Here is a 23,830-nt window from a genome sequence, read left to right as displayed (position 1 = left end):
ATTCAAAAGAAACAAAGGAACAAATCCCAAGAGATTTCCGAAACTGGGACCATGGAGGTAGTACAGTCCTGTCCACAGAATTCTCCAATTGTCAGAATCCCACATTCTTAGAAAGAGCTGGAAAGCATCTGAGATACTGCTATTTTTGACTTTTCGGTGCTCTATCAGATTACCTGGTTTTTGAAATAACACATGTTCACTGATAGACTAGAACTGTGTTAGGGAAGAGAGTAAAGGGCATAAGAACTCCATCATGTGGGCTCACAGCCTGCACTTTGTGCGCTGGTGACCATTGTTTCATGGATTCTCTTTCTGTGCATGAGTGTGCATGCGCGCACACACACATCAGTATAAAAGTGTACGTACATTTAGCCCACATCAGACATGCTGGCTTTTTTTTTAACCTCACCTCTGCCCCCACTACTTCACCTCCCCCACCCCCGCACCCTCATATCCATGTTAACACCGGGATATATATCAGCGTTTGGCAAACAATTTCTGTAAAGGGCCGGAGAGTAAATACTCCAGGCTTTCCCAGCCACACTCTGCTGTTGTAGTCTGAATGGATGGGACTATGTGCCCCTAAAACCTGCTTATTTAGAAAAGCAGGCGGTGGACCAGATAGTCTGCTGACCCCTGGTATAAAAAGTTCAGATCTTTCTCCATGGTCACATATAATCACATGCAAATGCAGGCAGAGATTTACGTTGGTCCTCAATTTCTGTTGCTTTGTTTTTCATTTTGTTTTACAGAAAGGGCATCACATTATACCTCGGTCTCTGCCTCTTGCTTTTTCTAACACCTGGTGAAGTTGTTCCATTATCAATTCATGTACGTTGTCCCATGCTGTGTGTTTTTGTAAACCACCTCAAATACCACTGGGCAAACGGAGCATATATATTTAGAAAATAAAAATGAGGCAAAGCCTCTGTGCAGATCCTCTCGATGGTCCTTCTGGCAGGTGCCATTAGACACTGTGGCTGCCACACCTCAGTGACCGGGCGTTCCCCTGCTGACCAAAGCTCTTCCGGAGGGGGCCACTGCCTGTCCGGCGTTCGTCCCCTGGGTCCAGCACACACCTCCAGGGTCGCCAAGAACACAGCCCACCCATCCTCTCTAGGCTTCAAATATCCAGAGACTTGTCCTGCTTCGCCTTAACTATAAATGCGACGGTCACTTCACACACAAGCATGTGGAAGACCCCACGTTTAAAACATTCTGTGTAAGGAGATCCTATTCCTTCCCAGTGACTCTCAGTGATGTTTCTAGTGCTGGGAGCCCCGAGCAGAACCTGATCATGATACTAAAGGCTGCAGTAAGTACCGCTTATCAATCATTAACAGGAGACGCCATTTCCTGAGGAAACCCCCGAGTCAGAGCCACCCACCAGACATTTAAAAATGCAAATACTGGGGCGGCTGGATGGCTCAGTAGGTTAGAGCACTGAGCTCTGAACAACAGGGTTGCCGGTTCATTCCCGCATGGGCCAGTGAGCTGTGCCCTCCACAACTAGAGTGATGACGATGAGCTGCCACTGAGCTTCTGGAGGGTCGGCCGGATGGCTCAGTTGGTTAGAGAGCGAGCTCTTAACAAGGTTGCTGGTTCAATTCCCACATGGGATGGTGGGCTGCGCCCCCTGCAACTAAAGATTGAAAACGGCAACTGGACTTGGAGCTGAGCTGCGCCCTCCACAACTAGATTGAAGGACAACGACTTGGAGCTGATGGACCCTGGAGAAGCACACTGTCCCTTAGTATTCCCCAATTTAAAACAAAAAGCAAATTCTGTACCAGACGCCGCTCTTCCTGCCGTGGGAGAGGGGTCAGCCCCTACTGACGTTTGCTCCCCTGAAATGTAGCGCCCAGCACAGGGCTGTTTCCTCGGGACCCGCAAAGGGAAACCTCTGTCCCAAATAAGGAGCTCCCTGCTTGGCATCAAGACAGGAGCACCTCCACGAGAGCCTCGGCTGGTTATGGGAGTGAGAACCTTATCTAGTGCTCACAATACTTCAAAGGCCATCTCATCTGCTCATCCCTTTGTTTGGAAAGCCTCCATTCCTTGTCAGGCTGTCTCCTCTGGGCTGCAGCCATGGCTCCTTCTACAAAAGGCCTTAATTTATGAGCACCCTGGAGGAGGATCCAGTTCCCTGACAAATTAATTTACAGTTGATCCCCCAAAATACGTAAACCAGCAGGTAGTGATGGTGTATCTAAATCTAGAGTAAAGCATACTCCTGCCTGCCTTCCTGGATAGGGGTCTTGTGGAGAGGCAGGATTTACACAGGGCCTGACCTTCCTTGTGGAGGAAGGTCCCTCACACAGGACGCTCAGGACTCTACTCGCTGAGGGGAAGTCCAAGAAAGAGCCCAGGAATGGGACTTGGAGGGTGGCCACTGTGGTGAAGTCTAAGCTACCTGCACAAATGGAAGAGATGCAAGCAGAGTAATCCAGAAGCTACCGATATGTTTGGCTATGTACGCCTGATCTCAGGCTGAGAGGGACCCGGCAACAGGGCCTAACGGACACAGAAGGAAGTTCAGGCCTGGGTCTGAATTCTGACTGGACACATGGGAAAATTATTTAATCTGAGTCGGTTTTCTCATCTGTACAATGGGGACAATCCCCACCTCCCAGGGACACTGTATGGCCTAAACAAGATAACACTGATAAAGTAGATGGTAAACAGTAAAAGCTCACGAAATGTCTACTGCTTTTCCTTCAAACTACTGCAGTGGTTCTTGAACTGTGGTGTGTATCAGAATCACCTGGTGGGTGTGTAAAACTCTCCAGTTTATGAGATACTCTCAAGTTTGTGAGACAAACATTTGCACTTCCAGTAGGTTCCCCGGCCATGCAGATGGTGTTGGTCTAGGAACCCCACTTTGAGAACCACTGAGCTGTTGATTCAAAATCCCTGGGACCATCATGGCGAGGAGGCCTGGGAGGAGATGAGGACCGTCCTAGATGGAAACTTCAGTGCAGACATTGATAAATCCTTCAAGAGCTAAACAGATGCCAGTGGGTAGCTCACGTCCATCTCTGGCCAATGATGAGTGGGCCCCTGACCTCCCAAGTGTGCTTTTTAGGCTCCAGGTGCTCCTGGACATCTGCTCCAGTCCAGAGGTCAGATTCAGCCCACTCTGTCAAAGGGTTTCTTCTAAGTACCAGCCTGCTTCAGCCTCCACCCAGAAATAAGCCACCTTGGCCCCTACCCCCGTGGTCAGCAGGTTCAATCAGGGGTGGCTTCAGGTCCCTTGAAAGCAGCTCTCTGTCCATTTCAGGGCTTTGTGCAAAACTGTCCATTCATTCTAAGAAGGCAGCAGGGTCCTTCAAGAAGCAGGACTGCAGTGGTTCTGCCCTTGTTTCCTGGTCAATTAGCTTCTCTCCCAAACACCTTTTTAACCAGATAGTTGCACTGACTGCCCCAATGGGTATTTTCTCACCACTGGGTGAGGTGACACCTAACTCCTCTGTGGGGACAGGCACTGCTCTTTTTGGGATCTCTGGCCTCATCTCCAAGCCAACAGACAGGCAGGAGCGTCAGGGCAAACACAGAAGGGCAGGCCACCTTCCCTCCGAGGCTGGACCCCTGCCATGACTCCATCCAAACACTGGCCCGCATCCCATCTCAGGGGTGCAATGCCAACTGCCCAGGTTTGAAAGGGAACTTCTACAACTCCTGTAGAACAAAAGGCCTTGCTAGTCAAAATATTGCCTCACGTTTATGTTATAAAGACTTATTTAAAGAGGAAAAAAAGAGAAAAAAAAATCTGCCTTAAAGGGCCAAAAACAAGTTCACCCACAAACCACTTACGTGAAAAAACTTCCTTGTATGGTTCAATGACTCATCAGCCCCCATCAAAGCACGCGTGGGATGACACACAAAAGCTCTGATCCCTCCCTCCTTGCCTGGAAAAAAGCAACAACCCACAATGCACTTCTTTCTTGGGCATTTGAAGAGCTGGCTGTCATGAGCCATTCTTGGGGCCCAGGGAAGACCTTCACACAGGAATGGGTGGGGGTGTCTAGGATATCCCAAAACAAAGCCCAAGGCCGGCCCTCTGACAGGGACTGGGGAAGCCCTGGCTGGGGCAGGAGGGTGCAGGGAAAGGCTTGGGGTTCCAGGGACAGGGTGCAGACCCTGCTCCTCCACTTCCCACACTGTGGCCTGGTGCAGCTCATTCCACCCAGGACCCCTGGCTTCAGGTTCTTGACCTTTCAAGTGGGAATGGTTAGAGGGTGAGGATTGTAGATAGCAAAGCGCCTCTTGCTGTGCTGTGTCTGGTCCATCAATGGTCAGTACTCGACAAATGCCTGTCCTTTTCTTCAGGAACTCAGTTTCCCCATCTGGACAACAGTGTTTTACTGTAAAATCTAAAGTTCCATCCAGCTTGAGCCTGGTCTGAATGGAAGACTACAAAACCGTAAAAAGGAAAGGAGGAGATCTGTATGTGCTGCTGTGGAGACCTCGCCACCACGGTACTTAAAGGGTAAAGAAGCAGCAACACAGCAGTGTGGGTAATCAAACCCGCGTGGTGTTTGAAAAGGAATATTCATAAAAACCTCTGGAAAGGCCCCACAGGACATCTAACAGGACTGCCTTTGGGGGAGGAGGAGACTGTGCGTCTTATACCTGCCTACACTTTTCAGAATCACCGCATATATGCGTAACTTTCATTTGTCTTACATCTTAACGGAGGCTACCTGGGGGGAGGGGGCTGCCTGGAAAGGGACACAAAGGAATTTTCTGGGGTGAAGGAATTTGGGTGGTGGCTATTCAGGTGAATATAATAGTCAAAACTCACCACACCCAACCATTAAGATGTGTGCATTTTGTTATACATAAATTATAGATTGTTTTATTTTTAGCTTAAAAAGTGTTAACAGAGGTTTATGGACAGTGGGGATTTTTTTAGTTCTCTTTGTCCTTTTCAGTATTAAAGTAAAACCTTAATAAATGTGATTTTTAAATGTCCTGTGCCTTAGTACTCTTGTGCACGGCTGGCGGGTGTGTAAACTGGTACGACTACTTCGGGAAACTGGTGGCAGTGTCCATTAAAGGGGTCCCTGTGCCCGACCAATGGTCTACGCTCACTAGGGTGTGGACATATGTTTGTCAAAAGGCGTGTTTGTCATGGTTTTGCTCTCAATAGCTAACCTGGAAATATGCATTTGTAACAGAATGAACAAATTCATAACTGATTCATTCAACAGAACACCATCCAGCAAAGAGAATGAATAAATTATCGCTTACATACGACAGTATAGATAAATCTTATAAACGTAATGCTGAGCCAAAGGAGGCAGGCACAAGAGTTCAACCTGCATGATTCTATTTACAGAAATTTCAGATGTATGAAAACATATATGTACCTACGCTGCTAGGAGGCAGGATCGGGGTTCCCCATGGTGGGTGTGGGGTGGAGGAAGTGGAGGGATTGGAGAGGCTTGGGGGCTCCTGGGAGGTGGTCATACTCTGTTTTCTGCTCTGGGTGCCAGCTACATGGATCAATTCAGTGAGAAGTTGTGAGACTTCATCCAGCAGTATTCTTCTGACCTCTTCACTATCTATGTTATGCTTTAATGAAAAGTTTATTTAAAAAACAGACCAAAATGTCCCATGTCAACTCCAAAGGGAGCACTGGTTGGGGAAGGTGGAGACCACTACAAGGGCTTGATGCTTGCCTGGGGCTTCTCTGCCTCTGTGGCTCAGAGATGGGGATCCATGCCCATGCCCCCACCTTCTCCAGGTCCATAGTGGTGCCACCTCCCACTGGCAGCAGGAGGCTGGGCTCAGAGACCACTACCCTGGGTTCAAAAACAGCTCTGCCTGGCTCTAGCTATGTGATGTGTACGAGTCCTTTGCCCTCTCAGCTCAAGATGAGTCTAATCAAACTTTGACAAAGTTGCAAGAGTTCACACACACGACAGCCCTCAGCACAGTACCTGACATTACCTAATAACTGTTTTCTCCATCTATGTAAAGAAAGCCCACAAGAGTATGAGCTCTGGTCCCCAGGCTGCCCAGCCCTCTGCCACTTATTAGTTTCAATCCCTGAAGCCTCCCTTATTAGTTACAGGGTCCCTAATGACGCACTGAGGGGCACGAGCTGTGCCTGGGAGCTGCCGAGGACTGTGGCACTCCCAGGGGACTGGCAGCCTGGGCTCCTGTGGCCTCCCCTCGGTTCCGCTGAGCATAAGTGCTGAGGCAGCATGGCTGGACTCGCCTCTGTAAGGGCCTCTGTTCTCGGGCTCAGTGCCACCACTGGCTGCATCTCCTGCCATGGCCGCTCCTGAAGTCTTGGAATGTGGTGGGCCCCCTGCCTCGTGGGGAAAGCCCCTCCCTTCTCAGAGCTCTGCTGAATCCCTTGATCCCCTCATAAGAGGTCACAAAGCCCTCTGTGACCAAGTGCCAGAAATTAATCTTGACGGAATTCCTGCCTTTTTGACCTGGATGAAGCAGACCTGTGGCTGGGGAAGTAAGAGCACTGAGGCCAATTCCCACCCACCCGCCCTAGTTCCATGTTTTGCCTTCCTTCTCAGAGGCAGGACCGTTGACACTCTTGACCACAGGACTACAAGGTCCCTAAAGCAGGGGACCTCCTTCTGTGAACTCAGGTGGACCAGCAGGGGGCTATACTGAGCAGAGTTCTGCCTCGGCAAGGAGGGCAGTGATTGATTAGTGATGCCTGTCCCGGGCTCGCTGGGGATGGTGGCACGCACGCTCTGCATGTGCCTCCTTTCTTCTAGAGCTGTCTTCCAGGACAGATCTACACAAAGGGAAGCAGGGGTCCTTGATCATTAAAGAAGAATAAGAATAATTAACATTGATCCAATACTCACATGGCAGGTGCCGTTCTAAGTTCTTTACAGCTATTAACCCATTTAATCATCCCAAGAACCTTGGTCTTATTATGAACCCCATTTTTATCCAGAAGGAAATAAAGGCCCAGAGAGGAAAGTAACTAGTGTAGGGTCACACAGCCAGGAGCAGTGGTGGAGCCCAGATTTGAACCCAGGCAGTGTGGCCCAGAGCCCTCATCCTTAAGCATTGCAAAAATCATTCTTTTGGGAACAAACTAACAATATATGGTAAGACACACACACGCACACGTGCGCGCGCGCACACACACACGTAACCCTGTTCTGGAAATCTGCCCTGAAAAAAGTGGTTCCAAAGAAGAAAAAAACTGCAATACTGGAATAGTCATGTCTGCATGATCTACAATGAGAACAACAGGAACCACCCAAATGCCTGCAGGGTGCGTCCACGTCGGCCTGGACACGTGTGGAGATGTTTAAGCTGCAATGTTGGAATGAAGCAGCAGAACTGTCCATGCACTGCCCACAGTGGTCAAATGTCCGTGCAAAGATGAGCGAAGCCTGGAAGGGCCTCGCAAGGGTGCCATCAGTCACTGGGTGGGGACTGGCAGGAGCAGAGCTGCTGCTGCCCTTGATGTGGTTGTAAAGATGTTTTCCTGACTGCTGTAAAAAGGCAGAGACAGAGTGGGAGACTGAGAGAAGGGCAGAGAGGGACGTGGCCACCACAGAAGTGGTGCAAGGGTGAAGCAGGGCTCATGTCTTCCCTCCAGGTAAAGGGACAACCTGGCCAGATGAGGTGAGCCAAGCCAGAAGCCACGTGGGAGGGTGGTGGCCCAGTGCAAAGGGGAGTTAGGAGCAAGCCTAGGTCCGGGCACATAGGGCCTTGATGCTGGAATCTGAAGATACAGGTGACCCGTATGTTGGGGGCACATGTGTCAGGGGCCTGGTGCTGAGCTTGACCTTCTCAGGCTGGTCTGACATTGTGCTACGCTGCATGCCGGACGGCCCCTACCCGACAAGCAGCGAATTGCCAAATCAGAGGTTAATTTACATAACCCTCGTGGTGACGTTTGTGAGACTTAGAGAAAATGTAGAGCTCAGAAACACAAGGCCCCAAACATGAAAATCACAAGAACAAAAAGGAACTGTGGGGATGGTTAGGAAGTACAAGCTCATAGGTGTGAGGGACGGTCTAGTGTGTATGTATACATGTGTTTGGTGTGGGCACTCACACATGTGTGCCATTGGCACGTATGTTCCAGGTGGCTAAGATCCCAGGTTCTGCAACCCGCTGAACATGTGTGCAAACCTCACTTCTGCCATTTAATAGTTGTGTGACCCTGAGCGAGTGGTTTCATCTCTCAGCCTCAGTCTCCACACTTGTGGGATGAGAAAATAGAAGGACGAGGCATCTCCTCAGGATTGGGAGGATTCAACAGGGTGATTGAGCAAGCACCTGTCAAGGGTGGTGAAGGCCACCTGCTATTTTGTGCTCGAGGGGGGCTGGAGGAAGACTCGGGGAGCGTGAGCTCCAGGGGCTTAGCAGTTGGGTTGAGAAAGGCGTCCAGGGGCCACAGCTGCAGGACTAGAAATGGCTCTACCCTAAGGAGGAAAGGCCTCGGGGAGGGGAGGTGGGTCCAAGAGGAAGGTCAGAGGGGGGTGACAGCACCCACTAGAGGGTCCCATCTGGCCCCCAGCAGCTCCCCCTCAGAGGAGGCTGCATCAGCTCAAAGGTCTCTGTCCCTCTAACCTGTTCTTCAGGAATCTTGACACCAGCTGGAGCCTCTCTCCCTGTGTGGGAATGGGAGTAATGGGCCCAGCCTTTCCCAGGGGGGAGCCTAATGAGAGAGAACCTAGGCTTCCAGTCCCCACGGTCTTCACCTCTGAGCCTCTGGTTCTTTACCTGCCCATTGGGGACCCTGATGGTGGCTGTGCCTCAGCAGGGAGTTTGGGCATAGGACAGGCTCCCCCGGGGCCTTACGTGGAAGCTAGACTGTGACATCCTTAGGAGCCGGCTGTCCCTGGCAATGTCTTTTGTCCCTTAGACTCTCGGTCCCCTCTCATCTATGGGAAAGGATAGTGAAGACCTTGCAGAATCATTATGAGGATTAAGGGAGAATGTGCAGTAAGTGCCAGGCGCAGTGACGCTCCAAAACCTGAGAAGCACTCCACGGCCTGTGTCCACGCAGAGCTTCCTGAGGATAGACTGCCCGCATCCTCGGTTCTTACAGACATGCTGCACCGGGGGTCCAGGAAGGGCTGGGAGGGGCTGGGAGAGGGAGCAGGGGCTGAGCTGGCTGCTCCCCCTCACCAACACATAGGAGACACACCAGTAAGGGTGCATGCAGTGATGCTCCCACAGCACTGGCTCCTGGGGGCCCCTTTCTAACAGCTTCACAAACAACGGAGCATCCTGTCCTCAAAAAGACCCAATGAGCGAGGTACTAGTATTATCCCCATTTCACAGAAAACTGAGGCCCAAATAAACACACTCTATACCCAGTGCATTCATAACATGGTCACAACCTCTCATCCCCCACATAAACCCACATTCTTTTCTACCCTCCTACTCTGTACAGAGGAGGGACAGAGCCCTAAACAGGGGTGACCATGAGGCTTTGGCCACCCCAGGGGCTCGGGAAACCCTGCTGGGGAGAAGGAGGCAGTGTGGCCAGGCAACCAGGCAGAAGAGACGCAAACCTCGACTGGGATTTTCCCAGAGCCAAGGGCCTTCGTCTGCCTTGTAGCCTTGGGACAAGAAAATAGGGTAGCTTCTTATCTCACATATAATCTGCCGTTCTTAGTGACCCAGCTTCCCCTAGGGATAAAATCATCGGGGTTTTCAAGACTTCTGTGCAACGGCCTGAAGAACCCCTCTCAGGAAGTGAAAAGGCTGGTTTTCAGAGCTGGAGGCACCAGAAGTGCCTATGCAAAGCAGGTCTCTCGCTTCTTAGGGCTCCTTTACGGGCCTGGTGCATGTCTCCTCCCAGCTGGGTACTCAGGGCCTGTCGCCTCGAATCTTGGACACAGAAACAGGCCAGTCTTCTCACAGCTTTGTAAACACACACCCTCCTTTCAGAGCCCGGAATATATTCTTGGCTTTGTCACACAAACCAGGCTACCCCTCCCAGCCAAGCACACATGGACAGGCCTGTCTCCACAGGACCTGGCCTCCAAAGTGCACCTGAGTCAGAAAGGAGGTCTCATTAACCCAGCACACTGTTTATACCCTCAGGAATTGGCCTCAGGGGCCAACCACCCAAACCAAACAGAGCTGGCCTCCCCCAGGAGGCCTCAGGACAGCATGCTCTGCTCCAATGGACGCTGGGAAGGCTGCAGTGGCCATTCCGAGGAATCCCATTCCACCCTCTTTCCTGGGTCCAGAGATCCTGGTTGTCCTCCTTTGGGGCTCCAGGCCTTCTCTGGATCTCCCTGACCAGTTCTGCCTGAAGGTGGGAGGGTGGGAGACTGAGAGGAAGAACAGAGCAGCTGAGGCAGGGGCAGGGAAAGGGATCCTGGGGCCTAACACACCATGGGTCAAACCCTGCTCCCCTTCAGGGTGGCCTCGAGACCTCGCGCAAGTGACTCAAATTTCTTCACTTGCAAACGTCGATAACGAAAGACTATTCAGTGAGACAGATGATGCTCAAAACATAGAGCTCAGTGCTGAGGAAATGCCCCCATGGACTTGGATGGCCTGTGATGGTGTGTGAACGCACAGGAATTCAGAGCTGCAGCCTCACATAAGGGTGTTCGGAGGACAGCTCAGAGACTGCCAAGCATATTATACAGATATTTCATTTATACTCTGGCTCGCTCCACAACACGAGGTAGCTTCTCCAGCAGCGTGTCTCAACCTTTCTTCATGATCGTCTCCCTAAGGAACCATTTTAGACACTGCATCCCCCCATGCCTCCTCCTTTTGAAATTAAATAGTGAAAAATAAGATTTTCTTGAGTAGAGTTGAACTTTGGAGGGCCATATACTATTGTAACAAGGTTTTTAAAGCCCCAAACAACCAGTTTGGGTCCTCTTGGGGGCAATACCGCCCCTGTTGAGAATGCCCTAGACATATCAGGACAACTCGATAAAAACTAAATCAGTGGGAAAACAGTATTTAAGAGGAAATGTTCTTTACAAGTAGAATAATGTATTCTCTATGTGCACTATGGCTACAACATGCAAATACGTATTTGGTATAGGGGGAAAAAAGACGAAGACAACATTTAGAAAATTTAAAAACTCAAACCGAGGTTGTGGAATTTCTAAAATCCTTAATTTTGATGTTCTACTGGTTATCTTTTTTAATTAAAGATACAGAAAAGAAAGGAAAAAAACGAGAAAAAGGAAAAAGGAAACACCCAAAATGGTTGGTTGTAACTATGGAGGAGACAACGGCTGTATGAGGAGAAGCAGAAGACACATCCTGAGCGGGCTGCAAGGTTTAGAACTGGGCAATGCTGGACGAAGGAGGCCGGGCAGACCCACAGATCTATTCTGAAATCTGCTTGTGACTATGGGCAAGTCACTAGATCCCTCTGAGCCTCGGTTCCCTCATTTGCTGAATAATAATGAGCGGGAAAGAGCCTGGCCATGCCTGGTACATTGTAGGTACTCAGTAACTGCATCTGAATTAATGAATACTTGCTAGAATCTATGCAGACCACAAGACGAGTAAGCTACAGAACCAGGATTCGAATCCAGGTCTCTCAGTTCATTTCACTAGCCAGCAGTGCCTCCAAAACACCTTATGTATCTTTGCCATTTTAAAAGGAAGGAGAGCAAGCCTCCTCCAATCTCATCAAAACTGGGTGGCAAACAGCCACAGGAAGGAAATCAAGTTGCAGACACTGAGAAACCACTGCCACCTGGTGGCAGCATACCTAAATTGTGTGTGTGTGTGTGTGTGTGTGTGTGTGTGTGTTAGTAGTAGTAGTAGTAGTAGTAGTAGTAGTACAGTGACAACTGTCAAAGAGGAAAAACAGCCAGTATCTTACACATGCCTAAGACACAACTGAATGCTTATAGTGAAAACAAAAGTCACCATCCACCACCTGGCTAAAGGGCCACACACTGCTGAACACTTGCCGGTTCCTTGACACCCTAACTTGGGTTTCCTGGATGCTTTCTTTTATTTTTAATTTAACTGATTAAATTTCACAACCCTAAATAAACTGAATGTCACCAAAATTTAGTGCAGACATCCAGCTGTTTATGAGAACTGCTAGAAGCCCTGGGATCTCCAATTCTGTACTTTCTCAATCAACAGTCTGAACCCCACATGCAATCCTTGACATTTGAATGTTTATGTTTCAAGTCTGTCACTTTCAAATCATCCTTCTAGACAGTCAGTCTCCCGAAATTCAGCTTTCTATGCCCACCATCTAGTGATCCCATGGTATTCACAAATTTCACCAGCACTGCCCTTTTAGGTGTTCCCAGCAAGTCGCCGTTGAAAACAACGTTGGCCAAGGCAAAGCAGAAAGCAGAGCTCTGGGGAATACCACAAAAGAGAGCCTCTCCCTTGACACCGATCTTGGCCATCTTTTCAACGAGGCATTTTCCCATCCTGCTGGCCAGGCTGTATGTCTCTAAGTACTTTCGGCCCCGTCCTGAGCTAAGAAAAAGCAAGGCAATCGTTTACTGAGTACTCACATGGGAAACACACATGGAGAACAAAGAGGGGAGACGTAGGCGGCCGCTGTCAGGGACAGTGAAATGGCTTCCTCCTTCAGGTAGCCCCCTAAAACCACCATCTCTGCTATCCTCCCCCTCCCTCTCACCTGCTCTGGCATTGAACTCCCAGATGGCCCCCAGTAGGTCCTGACGTGTGCCCTGCCTGTCCTGGAACACAGCTAGCTGCAGAGAGCCAGGCCTTAGGGACAATCTCCCCGGGGAAATCGAGCTCTCAGTAGCACCTGCTGACTCCACGAGCGGGCATGTGCCACCTTGCTTTTTTAGGTGCCATGGGTGCCTTCTACCTACATTCAGACACCTACAGGTATGGGAAAGACGTAGGTCTGAACCCCACATCAGGCCCTTACTAGCTATGGGAGCTGTCCAGCCTCACCTTTCCTATACATAAAATAGGAACAATGAAAATAATCAGCCTTATAAGACTGTGGCAAGAGTAAAATGGACATGAGCCCAGACACAAGTTCCTGGAACACTATAGGTGCTCAATAAATCTAGTCCTTTCCCTTAGGAGCCCCAACTTTGAGACTCATGCTCAGCTTCTGAGATTGCCACATGGGCAACAAAGCGAGAAAACATGCAGCTGTCAGGGGGAGCAGAGAGGAGTGGCCCTCTTTGGGACCCGGAATGTAATTTTCCGAGGTTTTATTTCCATCCTCCACCTAGCTACGATGAGAACCCCTCCAGAGAGATGAGAGGCATTCTGAGTGTCCCCTTGGTCAGCCCAAGATGGCATATGGCCTTAAACCCTGCAGAGGGCCAGCCGCTCATCCTGTGGAGCTCTCCAACTTCCAGTAAAAATGATAGCTCAGGACATGTACCAGCCATTCTAGCCAGACCCTGCTGGCTCCGTCAGGCCACAAGCCTGTCACAGCTTGTTCTAAACTAAAAGATCAGAAGGCAGGAGAGACAGGGAGGCGGGGCGCATTCCACGCCACCTCGGTCCTGAGCGACAGAGAAGGTCGTGGACTCCCTGGGGTGGGGGGCTAGGAGGACCCTTCTCAGCAGATCTGGCTCCTGGGTTTGAAAGTGACCAGTAGAAGACTAATTTTCCTTATGTACTGGAAGGTTCTGGACCACCCCATGAAGAGCTAAAGCCAGGAAATTGGGCCAAAGTTCTAGGTAACTGAAAGGGAATGAAGACTATGGAATTGGGTCTTTCAATGTCTAGTAAATTTACCTTTGCTGCTACCTTTACAAGTTATGTTCAAACCAGCATCTTGAACCCCTGAAGTCCTGCCTCCCCCAGCCCCTCAGGCGAGCCCCTGTTCCAAGAGCAAGCAGGTCTACAACCCTTCTAGAAGCAGGCACAACGCTATAAGGCTCAGGAGCAAAGTCAAGGCCAATGGGGCAGGAATGCCGCTTCGGCACCACACGGAGAAGGATATCAAATATCAGTCAGAGGGCGAAGCGGGAGACGCTTTGACACGATGCAGCAAGGTTCCTTGGCTAAACCACGTGAAAGGCAAGAGCTCTCCGCCTTCATGCCTCTGGGTAACAGGCCAGCTTCGAGCCATGCCCACATGAGCAACCGAGTCAGGACTTACCTTCCACTGCAGAGAATGGAACCACTGGTCTCGCAGGTAGCTGTTGGCAGCCTGCAATGACAAGAACAGGACAGCAAAGTCCGGTCACTGGCTTACAGCATTTCAGAGCATTTCACAGGCCAGTACAAGAGCCCCAGCCTGTCTGTGCAACCTTTTGGGTGTAAAACCAAAATAAAAGTATAACCCGGGGGACTTTTCTGAAGTAAGATCTCACTGCTATCGTGTGCTTATTTTGCTGGGTAGGAGTGACTTCAGACACGGGTGCCTGGAAGAGCTTTAACTGCACGCATATCTCAACTTAGTTAGGATCACAGGAGTGGCCTGGATGAATGGGAAAGAGGCCAGGTGGCAGGATGATGATGGTGGGAGCAGTTTGCATGTCTCCTTTGTACCAAGTACTCCAGGCTCCTGGCAGTTGTTATCCACATATTCTGTCTTCAACCCTCACAACAGCCCTAAGATGTGGGTGACACTATACCCATTTCACAGTGGGAAAACTGAGACCCTGAGATCTCACATCAACGCATTTCAACTCAGGCTCCCAAGCCTGCAGGTTTAACCACTGCACTTCTTGTCAACTGCAGAAAGTCATGGTAGAAAAACAGCCAGCCTTGAACTCATGCAGACCTGAATTAAAAATCAACGGGTGGAGAGCAAAACCTTCCTTTATCCACAACACCTAATTCAGAGACCTTGGGCAACTCAGTCTTGATTTTCTTATCTGTAAAATGGGGACAATAACCCCAATCATTCAGGGATGTCATGAGGATTGGGTATGATACCTAGAAAGCATCTCAAAGCAAGCTGGACACACAGGTTGTCAAACAGAAGTGCAGCCATCATTATTGTTAAATGTAGCTGGAGGAAAGCCCTGCTGACTCAGATGTATGTCGCTGCCGCTCTTACCCCTGCTTCTAGCAGATTTGCTGATGGCAACAGTAGTATTTACAGAACATTTAATGTGTGCCAGATGCAGCACTAAGCCCTACACATGGATTGGCTTATTCAGTCCTTGAAGGTCTATCCTGGGAAGCTGGGACTGTTAGCAGCTCACCCTACAATACAGATAAGGAAACTGAGGCTGAGGAGGTTAAGAATTTTCCCGCAGGCTCACAGGCTGCAGACATAGGGCCAGGCCTTGAAGCCAGGTGGTCAGGCGCATGCTGCAAAGCACAATGTTATGGCAGTCCCAGTTTCCCACCGACCACCCCCCAGGGCAGAAATGCAGCATCACTCCCTGCCTGACCCCAAAGCCCTCTTCTCCAAGTGACCCTGGCCCTGACGGTCAAGGGACTCTCACAAAGGCCAGAGCCTCTAAACATCAAAGGCCACCTTTTGCCCCCAACCCATGCACACGCAGACTCATGCATGCACAAGCATGTACAACTTTGGGTCACCCTCAGTCAGGAGATCCGGGTCTCTCCAAGTTCTCATCCCAATCGCCATGGAAACATCAGCTGCTCTGCCAAGGCAGAGTTCAGGGAAATCTCTGGGCGTGAATGAATGGGGGGAATCAGGCTCAGAGGCTTGTTCCAAACCCTGAGCAGATTCACACCAGCTCCTGGAGGCGAGCTGCATCTGCCCAGAGTGGGAAGTGGGCTGGGGGACACCTTCCGTGTGATCAGGGCCTTCTGCAGTGGCTGAGTCCCCAACAGACCTGGGTTCAAGTGTGGACGCCCCCAGAGTCTAGCGGTGTGACCTGGACCAAGTCCCCTTATGACACAAAGCCTGTGACACCTGACTCGAAGGAGAAGACCGAAGGGGACTCTGCCACAGGACTAGCAGCACTTTGGAGGGTCCATGGCTGGGTCACCTCCTGTCAGTGCTGACCTAGCTCTGTGGTCTCATGACAATTCTTGTTCATTAGGAGGACAAAATACATCCCACGAGCACGGAGAACAGTGCCAAGATCCCAACGATGAGATTAATCCACGTAAAAGGCTTACTTAGCGCCATGCCTGGTACATGCAAACACTGCAGACAGAGGTGCGCAATATCGGTGGCAGCCATGGCCAGTGGTGTACTGATAAATGTACAACAACAGGCTCTCGGGAATAAAAAACACTGATCACAGCGTGTGCCAACTTCTGTGCCATGAATGATGCTACCTTGGCTGATTCTGTTCCTGGACCAGAATTGAGAAGAGATACACGATTGGCTTTCAGGAGCCGGTACAAACTGGAAGGAGTGGCTCCAGCACTCTCCTGGTCCACAGCCCTTTCTATGCTTAACAGACCAAGATGGCGAGCGAAAGGGGCAGGTGTAGGAAGCTGAATAAAGGACCCCCAAAGATTGTCCAAATCCTGATCCCCTGTGAATATGATATCATAGAGGGCCAAGGGGTTTTGCAGAAGTGATTAAGGATCTTGAAATGAGGATGTTATTCTTGATTAGCCAGGTGAGCCCACATAATCAGAAGGGGTCCACACAAGAGGGAGGCAGAAGGTCAGAGAGTCAGAGATGCATGTAGAAGTTGGAGTGATGTGGCCATGAGGTTGGAGTGACGGGCAGCCTCTAGAAGCTGGAAATGGCAAGGGAACGGATTTGCCCCTCGAGTTTCCAGAAGGAACAAGCACTGCGGACACCTTGATTTTAGCCCATTGGCAAGTGTGTTGGACGTCCAGCCTCCAAAAGTGTAGATGACAAATTTGTTTTGTTTTAACCACTATATTTGTGATTATTTGTCACAGCAGCAGTAGGAAACGAATCTTGGAGGTACAGCCAGCTTGGTTTAGTGCTAACATGGGTGGTTCCATTAGTTCTGAGGGTGCACAGTGAGCCCGGGCTGTGTCTGGGTGTCACAGGCTGGACTGAATGACCAAGTGAAGACAAAAAGGAAAAGAGAGGACAGAGAAGAAGAAAGGAAGGTGTAAGAGAGGGAGAAGAAAAAGAGACCCTCAATCTCTTTCTGTTCTGTGCCACTGGCCTCACTATGCTGCCCTATAAATACATGCCTGTGTGTGACCACCACAGTGGTGACTGAGACCTGCTGAATGAATGAATGAATGAATGAATGACTGGACTATGAGCTCCTAGAGAGCAGGTCTTATTCCCAAATCCCCAGCACTGATCAGCAGTACCTGCTCCCATCGGGATCTGTCACACAGAAAATGCAACAGTGTGGGTGGTGTTAAGTGGTAGACACTGACTCCCTTCCTCCGTCTCGGCAAACCAATCCAACACAGACCCGTCTCTCCCATGACCAGTCCAGCCTCTTCTATTCTAGGAACCTCCCCCACGTGCGAGCCCTGGTTAGGGATCTTTAAAGGGGCCTCCCAGCCCCTCCCGTGGCCATGTGTGAGCAAGGCATCTGGGCCGGGTCAATCAGAAGCTCTTGCCCAGGACCTGGGTCGAGCACAATGATGTCAAGAAGAAGGGCGTGAGAATTCATTATGAGGTAGGGGCGGTGTCTTCCTGTAAAGATGGTTACTGGTCCCCCACTGGAGCCTTAGCTCCAGTCTATTTCCTAAGCCTGCTCTCCAGGCTCCCATCAATCTTTCTAGTACATTCCTTTCCTGCTTAAGACAGTTTGCGCCCGTTTCAGCTGCTTGCATCCAAGAGTCCTGATGGATATGTATGGCCCCACTGGCCCTTCTTTCTTTTCGAAAGTGAACGTTCCAAGGCATCTTCCCTGCAGCGGTTCCTCTGGAAGGAGCCAGCCAGCTCCCAGAGCAGCGGCTGCTCCCCGTTACACCACGAGCCCTCCTGGCATTTCCCAGGTCCCAGAGCGCACACACCAGCTGATTTCTGGCTCCGATCAACAGATTTTCTCTCCTGCCCCCATGCCTAGTTGGGTCCACTGTGTCCCGCCTTTCATAGCGGTACTTGCTCTCTAGAAGGGGGGTGTGGTTCTTCAGTGACATCAACTACCACCTCACTTGTGTCTGTCATCTCCCCTCTCAGCCTAACCTCTTCAGGCAGAACACTCTGAGTTTTCCAAGTCTTTCCTCATGAGGGACAGTGCGAAGGCCCCTTGCCCAGTCACACCCAGCTTCCTGGCCAGCACAATCCTCCCTGGGACTGTCTCAACCCTAGGAGTCAGTGTGGCGTCTGGAAAGAAGGCAGGTTTGGGTGCAGCAGAGCAGTCTGCAGAATCCAGCTGAAAACACCTGCGTGACTGTGGACCTTCTCATCTGTAACACAGGCACAGGAAGCCTGCTCTCTACGTGGGGATCAACTGAGATCCCGCAGGCCAGTAACAATAACCGGATGTTATGAACAAGATCGTGCAAAATGCCTTACACACATCACTATGAGGTGAGGACGTGACTACACAAATCTCACAGGTGAGGAAACGCCCTATGCCCACCCAGGAGTCTGATCCAGCCCCTGACCGCTCCATCGCCCCCACTGCCCACGGCTCCTCATATGCCACGTGCTCACCTTTCTCTGCTTTCAAAGCCCCTCGCCATCCCCGAGGCCTCAGCCAGGACCATTTTTCTCTTCCACTTGCCTGCGTTTCTTGCCACGCGTAGAACCCTTATCCCAACCCGGCAGCTTACCAGTCCCACCCTCAGGACTGGGTAACGAGGCAGGATTAGATGCCCCAGTGAGGCCAGTGTTAAAAGTTTCACTGAATGAACGAAGTACATGGAAAGCAAAGTGCAAGGATGCTGGACAAGAAGAGTCATGCTGCCCAGCTCTCCTGTGCTTCCTCCCCAGCAGGGAGTGTCCTGGACAGCAAGGAGATCGCGAGTGTCTCCCGCCCCACCCACCAGGCTTATTATTCCTCAGCCCGAAGAGGAGAAGTGGCCACAGGCCTCCTTCCTCCCCTCTAGGCTGCCTGCACTTCGGAGGAAGACAGAAGCCTCAGCTGCATTTGTTCATTATAATGAATGAGGCTCTTTGAATCTGAGCCTCAAAAGGATTTTAAGGGCGACTGAGTCCAGGGGTTCTCAATGTTTGCGGGATCTATGAGAACCTGAAACAAGCTATGAACTCACACCCAAGTAATATACATATTTGTGTACTACACACACCTGCAGACACACACACATACAATGGGGCAGGCAGTTTCCAATTATACCACAGACCACAGGTAAGGACCAGACTTTAACCCAACTTTCCCTCCCCTGCCATGTTTCTGATGAGGAAACTAAGGCCTAGACTTGCTATAGTTTCATCAGTGTCCTTCCCCAGTGTTTCCAGCTCCCTTCTAACATATGGTAGGTACATGGAACCAGGCGACTTGCTTTGGCCAACAAAACATGAACTGATGTGACCTGTGTCACTTCCAGTGGAAGCCTTTGAGAGCCAGTGCACTATTTAGTAGGTTCCCTTTTCCTGGTAACCAGGAATGTTCCAGATGGTGCGTGTTCTTCCACCAACTGAGCTCCTAGCTGACCCACTATGGACACTCAGCATGAGTGAGAAATAATCTTCTACTGTTTTAAGCCACTTAGAATTTGGGGCTACTTGTCACTGTAGCATAACCTAGCATAACCTGGCTTGCCCTGGATGGATGGATGGATGGATGGATTGGTGGGTGGACGGATGAATGGATAGATGAACACATGGATAAACATATAGGTGGATGAATAAATGGGAAGATGGATGAAAGATGAAGATTGGATGGAAGGATGGACAGATGGTAAGTGGATCAATGGATGGACAGATGGATGAAGCATCACTATATCCATTCCGCTCACTGAAGAAAATGTAATGTGTAGCAGCGCTTCAAAAGAACTATACAACCTTGATAGCTTCCTTTCTCTAAGTGGTATTCGACTGTGCTAGAAATAATCCTGCCAGGCGTTTCCTGAATACCTATTATGTACCCAGCACAGTGCCACGTATTTTACATGTAACATCTCTGATCCTCACAATATCCAGGGAGACAGGTATCATGGGGCCAGTTCACAGGTAAAGTATAGGTCCAGAGAGGTTACTGCTGCTACCCAAGGTTACACAGGTAGAGAATGATAAAGCTGGGCTGGGACACAGGCCTGTCTGATCCCACAGCCTGTTCGCTCTACTGTCCACCCCAAACGTGAAAACACGCGTGGGCTCCAACAGGCTCCAGGAACTGGGCTGGGAAATCTGAAAGCATTATGCTAACGAAGGGAGAGAAAAGGAAGGACCTGGTGCCCGTTCCAATCACCAGGAGGCCCCACCCCACAAACAAGAGGGTGGGGCCAGAACTTTCCTCCAGAAGAGGGGGGGTGGCTCATAGCACATATGCTTCCAAACGACCACTCCCCATCTTGCTGATGGAGTCAGAAAGGTTGAGGCAAGCACGGGCCATAAACTGTTCCTTCCCTTGCTAGTTTCAGAGAAGGACAGAGGCTGCTGGGGGATGTCTGGATCCCTGTGCAGGCATCTCTGAGTGCCTTCCAAGAGCAGGAGAGAGGATGGCGCTGCACCTGGCTGGGAGGAGAGGAAAAGTTTCTGGACAGACTCCCCATACCGCCCTGTGGGCAGCTGAGCAGGGGTGACCTGGTCCCCTGGGACACAGGGCACAGCTCAGAGTCCTGAGGGTCACACAGAGGAGACGAGATTCCAGCAGAGGAAACGAGATTCCAGAGAAAGAGCCCTGGAAGAGGCAGGCCTGCTCAGGCCAGCGCAACTTCTCCTAGTGATAAATCTTTCGAATACAGAAAGGGCCTCGTTCCAGGCAAATTCTGCTTAATTTCCTCTTCGAAAGCTGCCAAGTTCCCTCTCATTGTTGCATTGTCTTGAGAGGTGAGAAAAACAGCCAAGGGTGCACTGGGGGTGACTGTTCCCAAGTTCTCCTTCCCCAGGCTGACTTCTTAGGGAAAAAACAGCACGTGCTCTTCAGACCGGAAAGGTCTTTCTCTCCAGCTTCCAGTAAGAAGGGAACCCGCCTAGTCCCTGCCCCTGCTGCCAGTGTTTGCGGTAAACAGTTGCCCGGCCTCCTGGGGGACTTTTGGGAAAGTCATTGAGAAGAGCAGGTCTTGGGAACCGCTCCAGAAGGAAGCAGAGGCTCGCGGGGAAGAGGCTGTCCCTGGTCTTGTCCCGCCCGCCGGCGGCCTTGTTTTAGGAGCAGTGGGCCCTCTCCACTTCTCACCGGTGGGTGGAGGCAGAAATCCCCGGAAGAGGATCTGCTGCCACGACACCCCACGGGCTGGGGAGGAGCCCCCAGGATGCTCTCACAGCACCATTTATGTGCTTATGTAGCTCCCTCCTCACAATGAAACACCAGCAGAAAGGGCATTAAGGGAGCAAAGAAGATAAATAGGTCCTTTCTACACCCGGGGATTCTAATAACATGGCATTAGGGAGCTCATGCTGAAAATCACAAAGCATCCAGAAACACACCAATTGGACCTAGGCTCAAGGCTGGCGCCTTTGTCTGGTGACTCGACCTGCTGGCAGATTGCTCGGTGTCTCTGAGCTGGAGAGAAGGCACATTTGCCTAAGAGTGTCTCCTAACCTTCCTTGAACTCAGACAGGTCAGCTCCCGAGGTCTGAGCAGGGCACTAATTCAAATTCCAACAAAGCAGCTTTGTAAGGAGGTCCCTGAGAGAGGGACAAGGAGAGAAGAGGGAAGAATGGAGAGAGGAAGAGAGAGACAGAGAGAGTTAAGTCAAGACACACAGAGAGAAGGACTGGCAAGGAGAGAGGGGCCTGGAGAAGGAATCCAGAGAAAAAGAAACTGTCAGAGAAGCAGGGCGCGTAACAGAGTAAGAGATAAAAGAGAAAGAAGGGGAAGGGAGGGGAGAGGAGAATGGAGAAAAAGTGTCAGAGAGAGAGACAGGAAAACATGGATACGGAGAACCTTGGGGAGGTGGGGGGCGGAGAGAGAAACCAGGCAGGCTAGGGACCCCAGCAAGCCCTGACACGGGCCCCATGTAAAGAACAGCTGTACCAGACTGGATGCAGCAGGATGGGACCCTCTTCGGGCATGTAGGGATATTAGAACATTCCGGCCTCACTTGTATTCTAAGGCTATTTCCCCTGGGGGCAGAGGGACATGGAACATGGGTGAAAATCAACAGTTCTAGGGCCCAGCCCATCCAGCAGAACTCTGGGTGACAATGGAACTGTTCTTTATCTGCACTGTCCAATATAACAGCCACTAACTACATGTGGCTATTGAGCATTCAAAATGTGGCTAGTGGACCAAGGAACTGCATTCTTAATTTGATGTAACACATTCAGTTTAAATGCAAACAGACCTGTGTGGCTGGTGGCTGTGGCAAGGCACTGTCATCCTCAGGTGACTAGAAGCACCCAGGTGAAGCTCTTCAAGTCGGCCTTGCCCCTCCCTGAGCACCCCGGGCTGCTTCCTGGGCCTCCCTCCCACCTGGAACAGGGAAAACTGCTCTGTCATGCCATGGCTCTGGGTTCCATCACAGGAATGGGGACAAGCTCAAAGCAAAGGATCCCACCGACTGTCACAAAGGCATGTGAGGGGCGCCCTGTCCTGCATTTCGGGCCTCTATCCTGGGGCTCCAGGGGCCCCGGTCACCCCGTAACCACATGGACCCCTCAGCCCGGAGCCCATCTTCAAGATGACTCAGAGCCCATTTACATAATAAGACGGCCACACACCACCTATGAATCATGGGAGGGAGGGCAGGAGGGCGACAGTAAGAAGGAAGCAAGGCAGAAGCCGATGGAAATGACAGTGAGTGAAAGACTGAGGCAGGCAAGGACGCGCTGCACCCACCTGGGCTCCCCTGGGTGATGGGTGGAGGCTGCGTCTGCTTCCTACCCCCAGCTGAGTCCAGCTCTGGCTCCCAGGAACTGCTGGCCACCTCTCCCTCCTCTTCCCACTCTCCTGCTCCAGCTCTGGCTCCCAGGCTATGCGGCTGCACTGTCCACTGGAGCGAAGGGGGGGTGGGGGGGCAGCGAGCAATGGGGATGCTGGAGCAGCCGCGGGCCCGCCCGTCTGTCAGCACCGCGGGGGAAGCTCTGACGTGAGGCCACTGCCGGGTGCAGCCCCAGCCAGGCGAGTCATCCCAGCCGGCCTGCAGCCACGGCTTGGGTTAAAGAGACATTCCAGGCGCTGCCCAGTGATCGACATCCCTCCGAGTCTCACTGCACCTCTATCCTCAGGGCCAGTGACACTCAGGGTACTTCCTTGGGGGTCCCGCTGTCCCCTCCAGCTCCAGAAGCAATGAGGCCCCCCTGCCACTTTTGGTGGAGTGGTGACCCCTATGCCTGGAGAGATGGGGGCTCAGGCTCCTTTTACTAGCTGGGCTATTTTAAGGGTTTCCCTCTCTCGTGCCTCCCTCTGGCACTCACACATCCAGGCTCCTCTTTCCTGAACCAGACTGATCCCCCTGTTGTCTCCCATCCCCCTCGGGAGCTTTCAATGGCTCCTACTGCTTTCAGAACATAACCAGAGCTTCCATACTCCGCTAATAAGACCTGTATGATCTGGTTGCAATCTCAGGGCCTGAACCCCCTTCCCTTCTCCTGCAGGGCAGCAAACAGTCCCTCACCTAATTCATGCTTCTCTCCCAAGTTCCCTCTGCCCAGAGTGTGTGCCCCCCATCCTGACACACTCCTACTCATCCCTCTACGCCCAGTTCTAATGTTGCCACCCCAGGGGAGCCCACTCTGGCCTCCCTAGGCTGAGTGAGTCACTCCCAGTTCTCCAGCACATGCCTCTATTTTAGCTATTTGTTTATGACTCCATCTCCCCAGAGCGCCCAGGAGCTCTTCAAGGGTGGGGCCAAGGGTCTTATTCACCTTCCTCCCCCAGCAGAGGGGACAGGCCAGCTCAATGCTCTGTGATTCAAATGGGATTTTCTTGTTACCGGACTCCTCCCAGCTTTCCATGAAATCCTGCTACATTGC

At 51.1% G+C, this 23,830-nt stretch overlaps 1 protein-coding gene across 1 annotated transcript in view; it reads right to left on the bottom strand.

Moving 5' to 3' along the window:
• The window catches only part of CMIP (c-Maf inducing protein), a 237,096-nt gene that overhangs the window by 66,499 nt on the left and 146,767 nt on the right, over window positions 1-23,830 (bottom strand). The window contains exon 3 of the mRNA XM_081030396.1: window positions 14,063-14,113. Coding sequence (XP_080886522.1) covers window positions 14,063-14,113 — 51 coding nt within the window. The remainder of the gene's footprint in view (window positions 1-14,062; window positions 14,114-23,830) is intronic.

Source organism: Rhinolophus hipposideros (genome assembly GCF_964194185.1).
Source record: "Rhinolophus hipposideros genome assembly, chromosome: 21".
Classification (NCBI taxonomy): Eukaryota; Metazoa; Chordata; class Mammalia; order Chiroptera; family Rhinolophidae; genus Rhinolophus; species Rhinolophus hipposideros.
The sequence above is the reverse complement of the archived record's forward strand: the minus strand, read 5'-3'. Positions and strand labels throughout refer to the sequence as shown.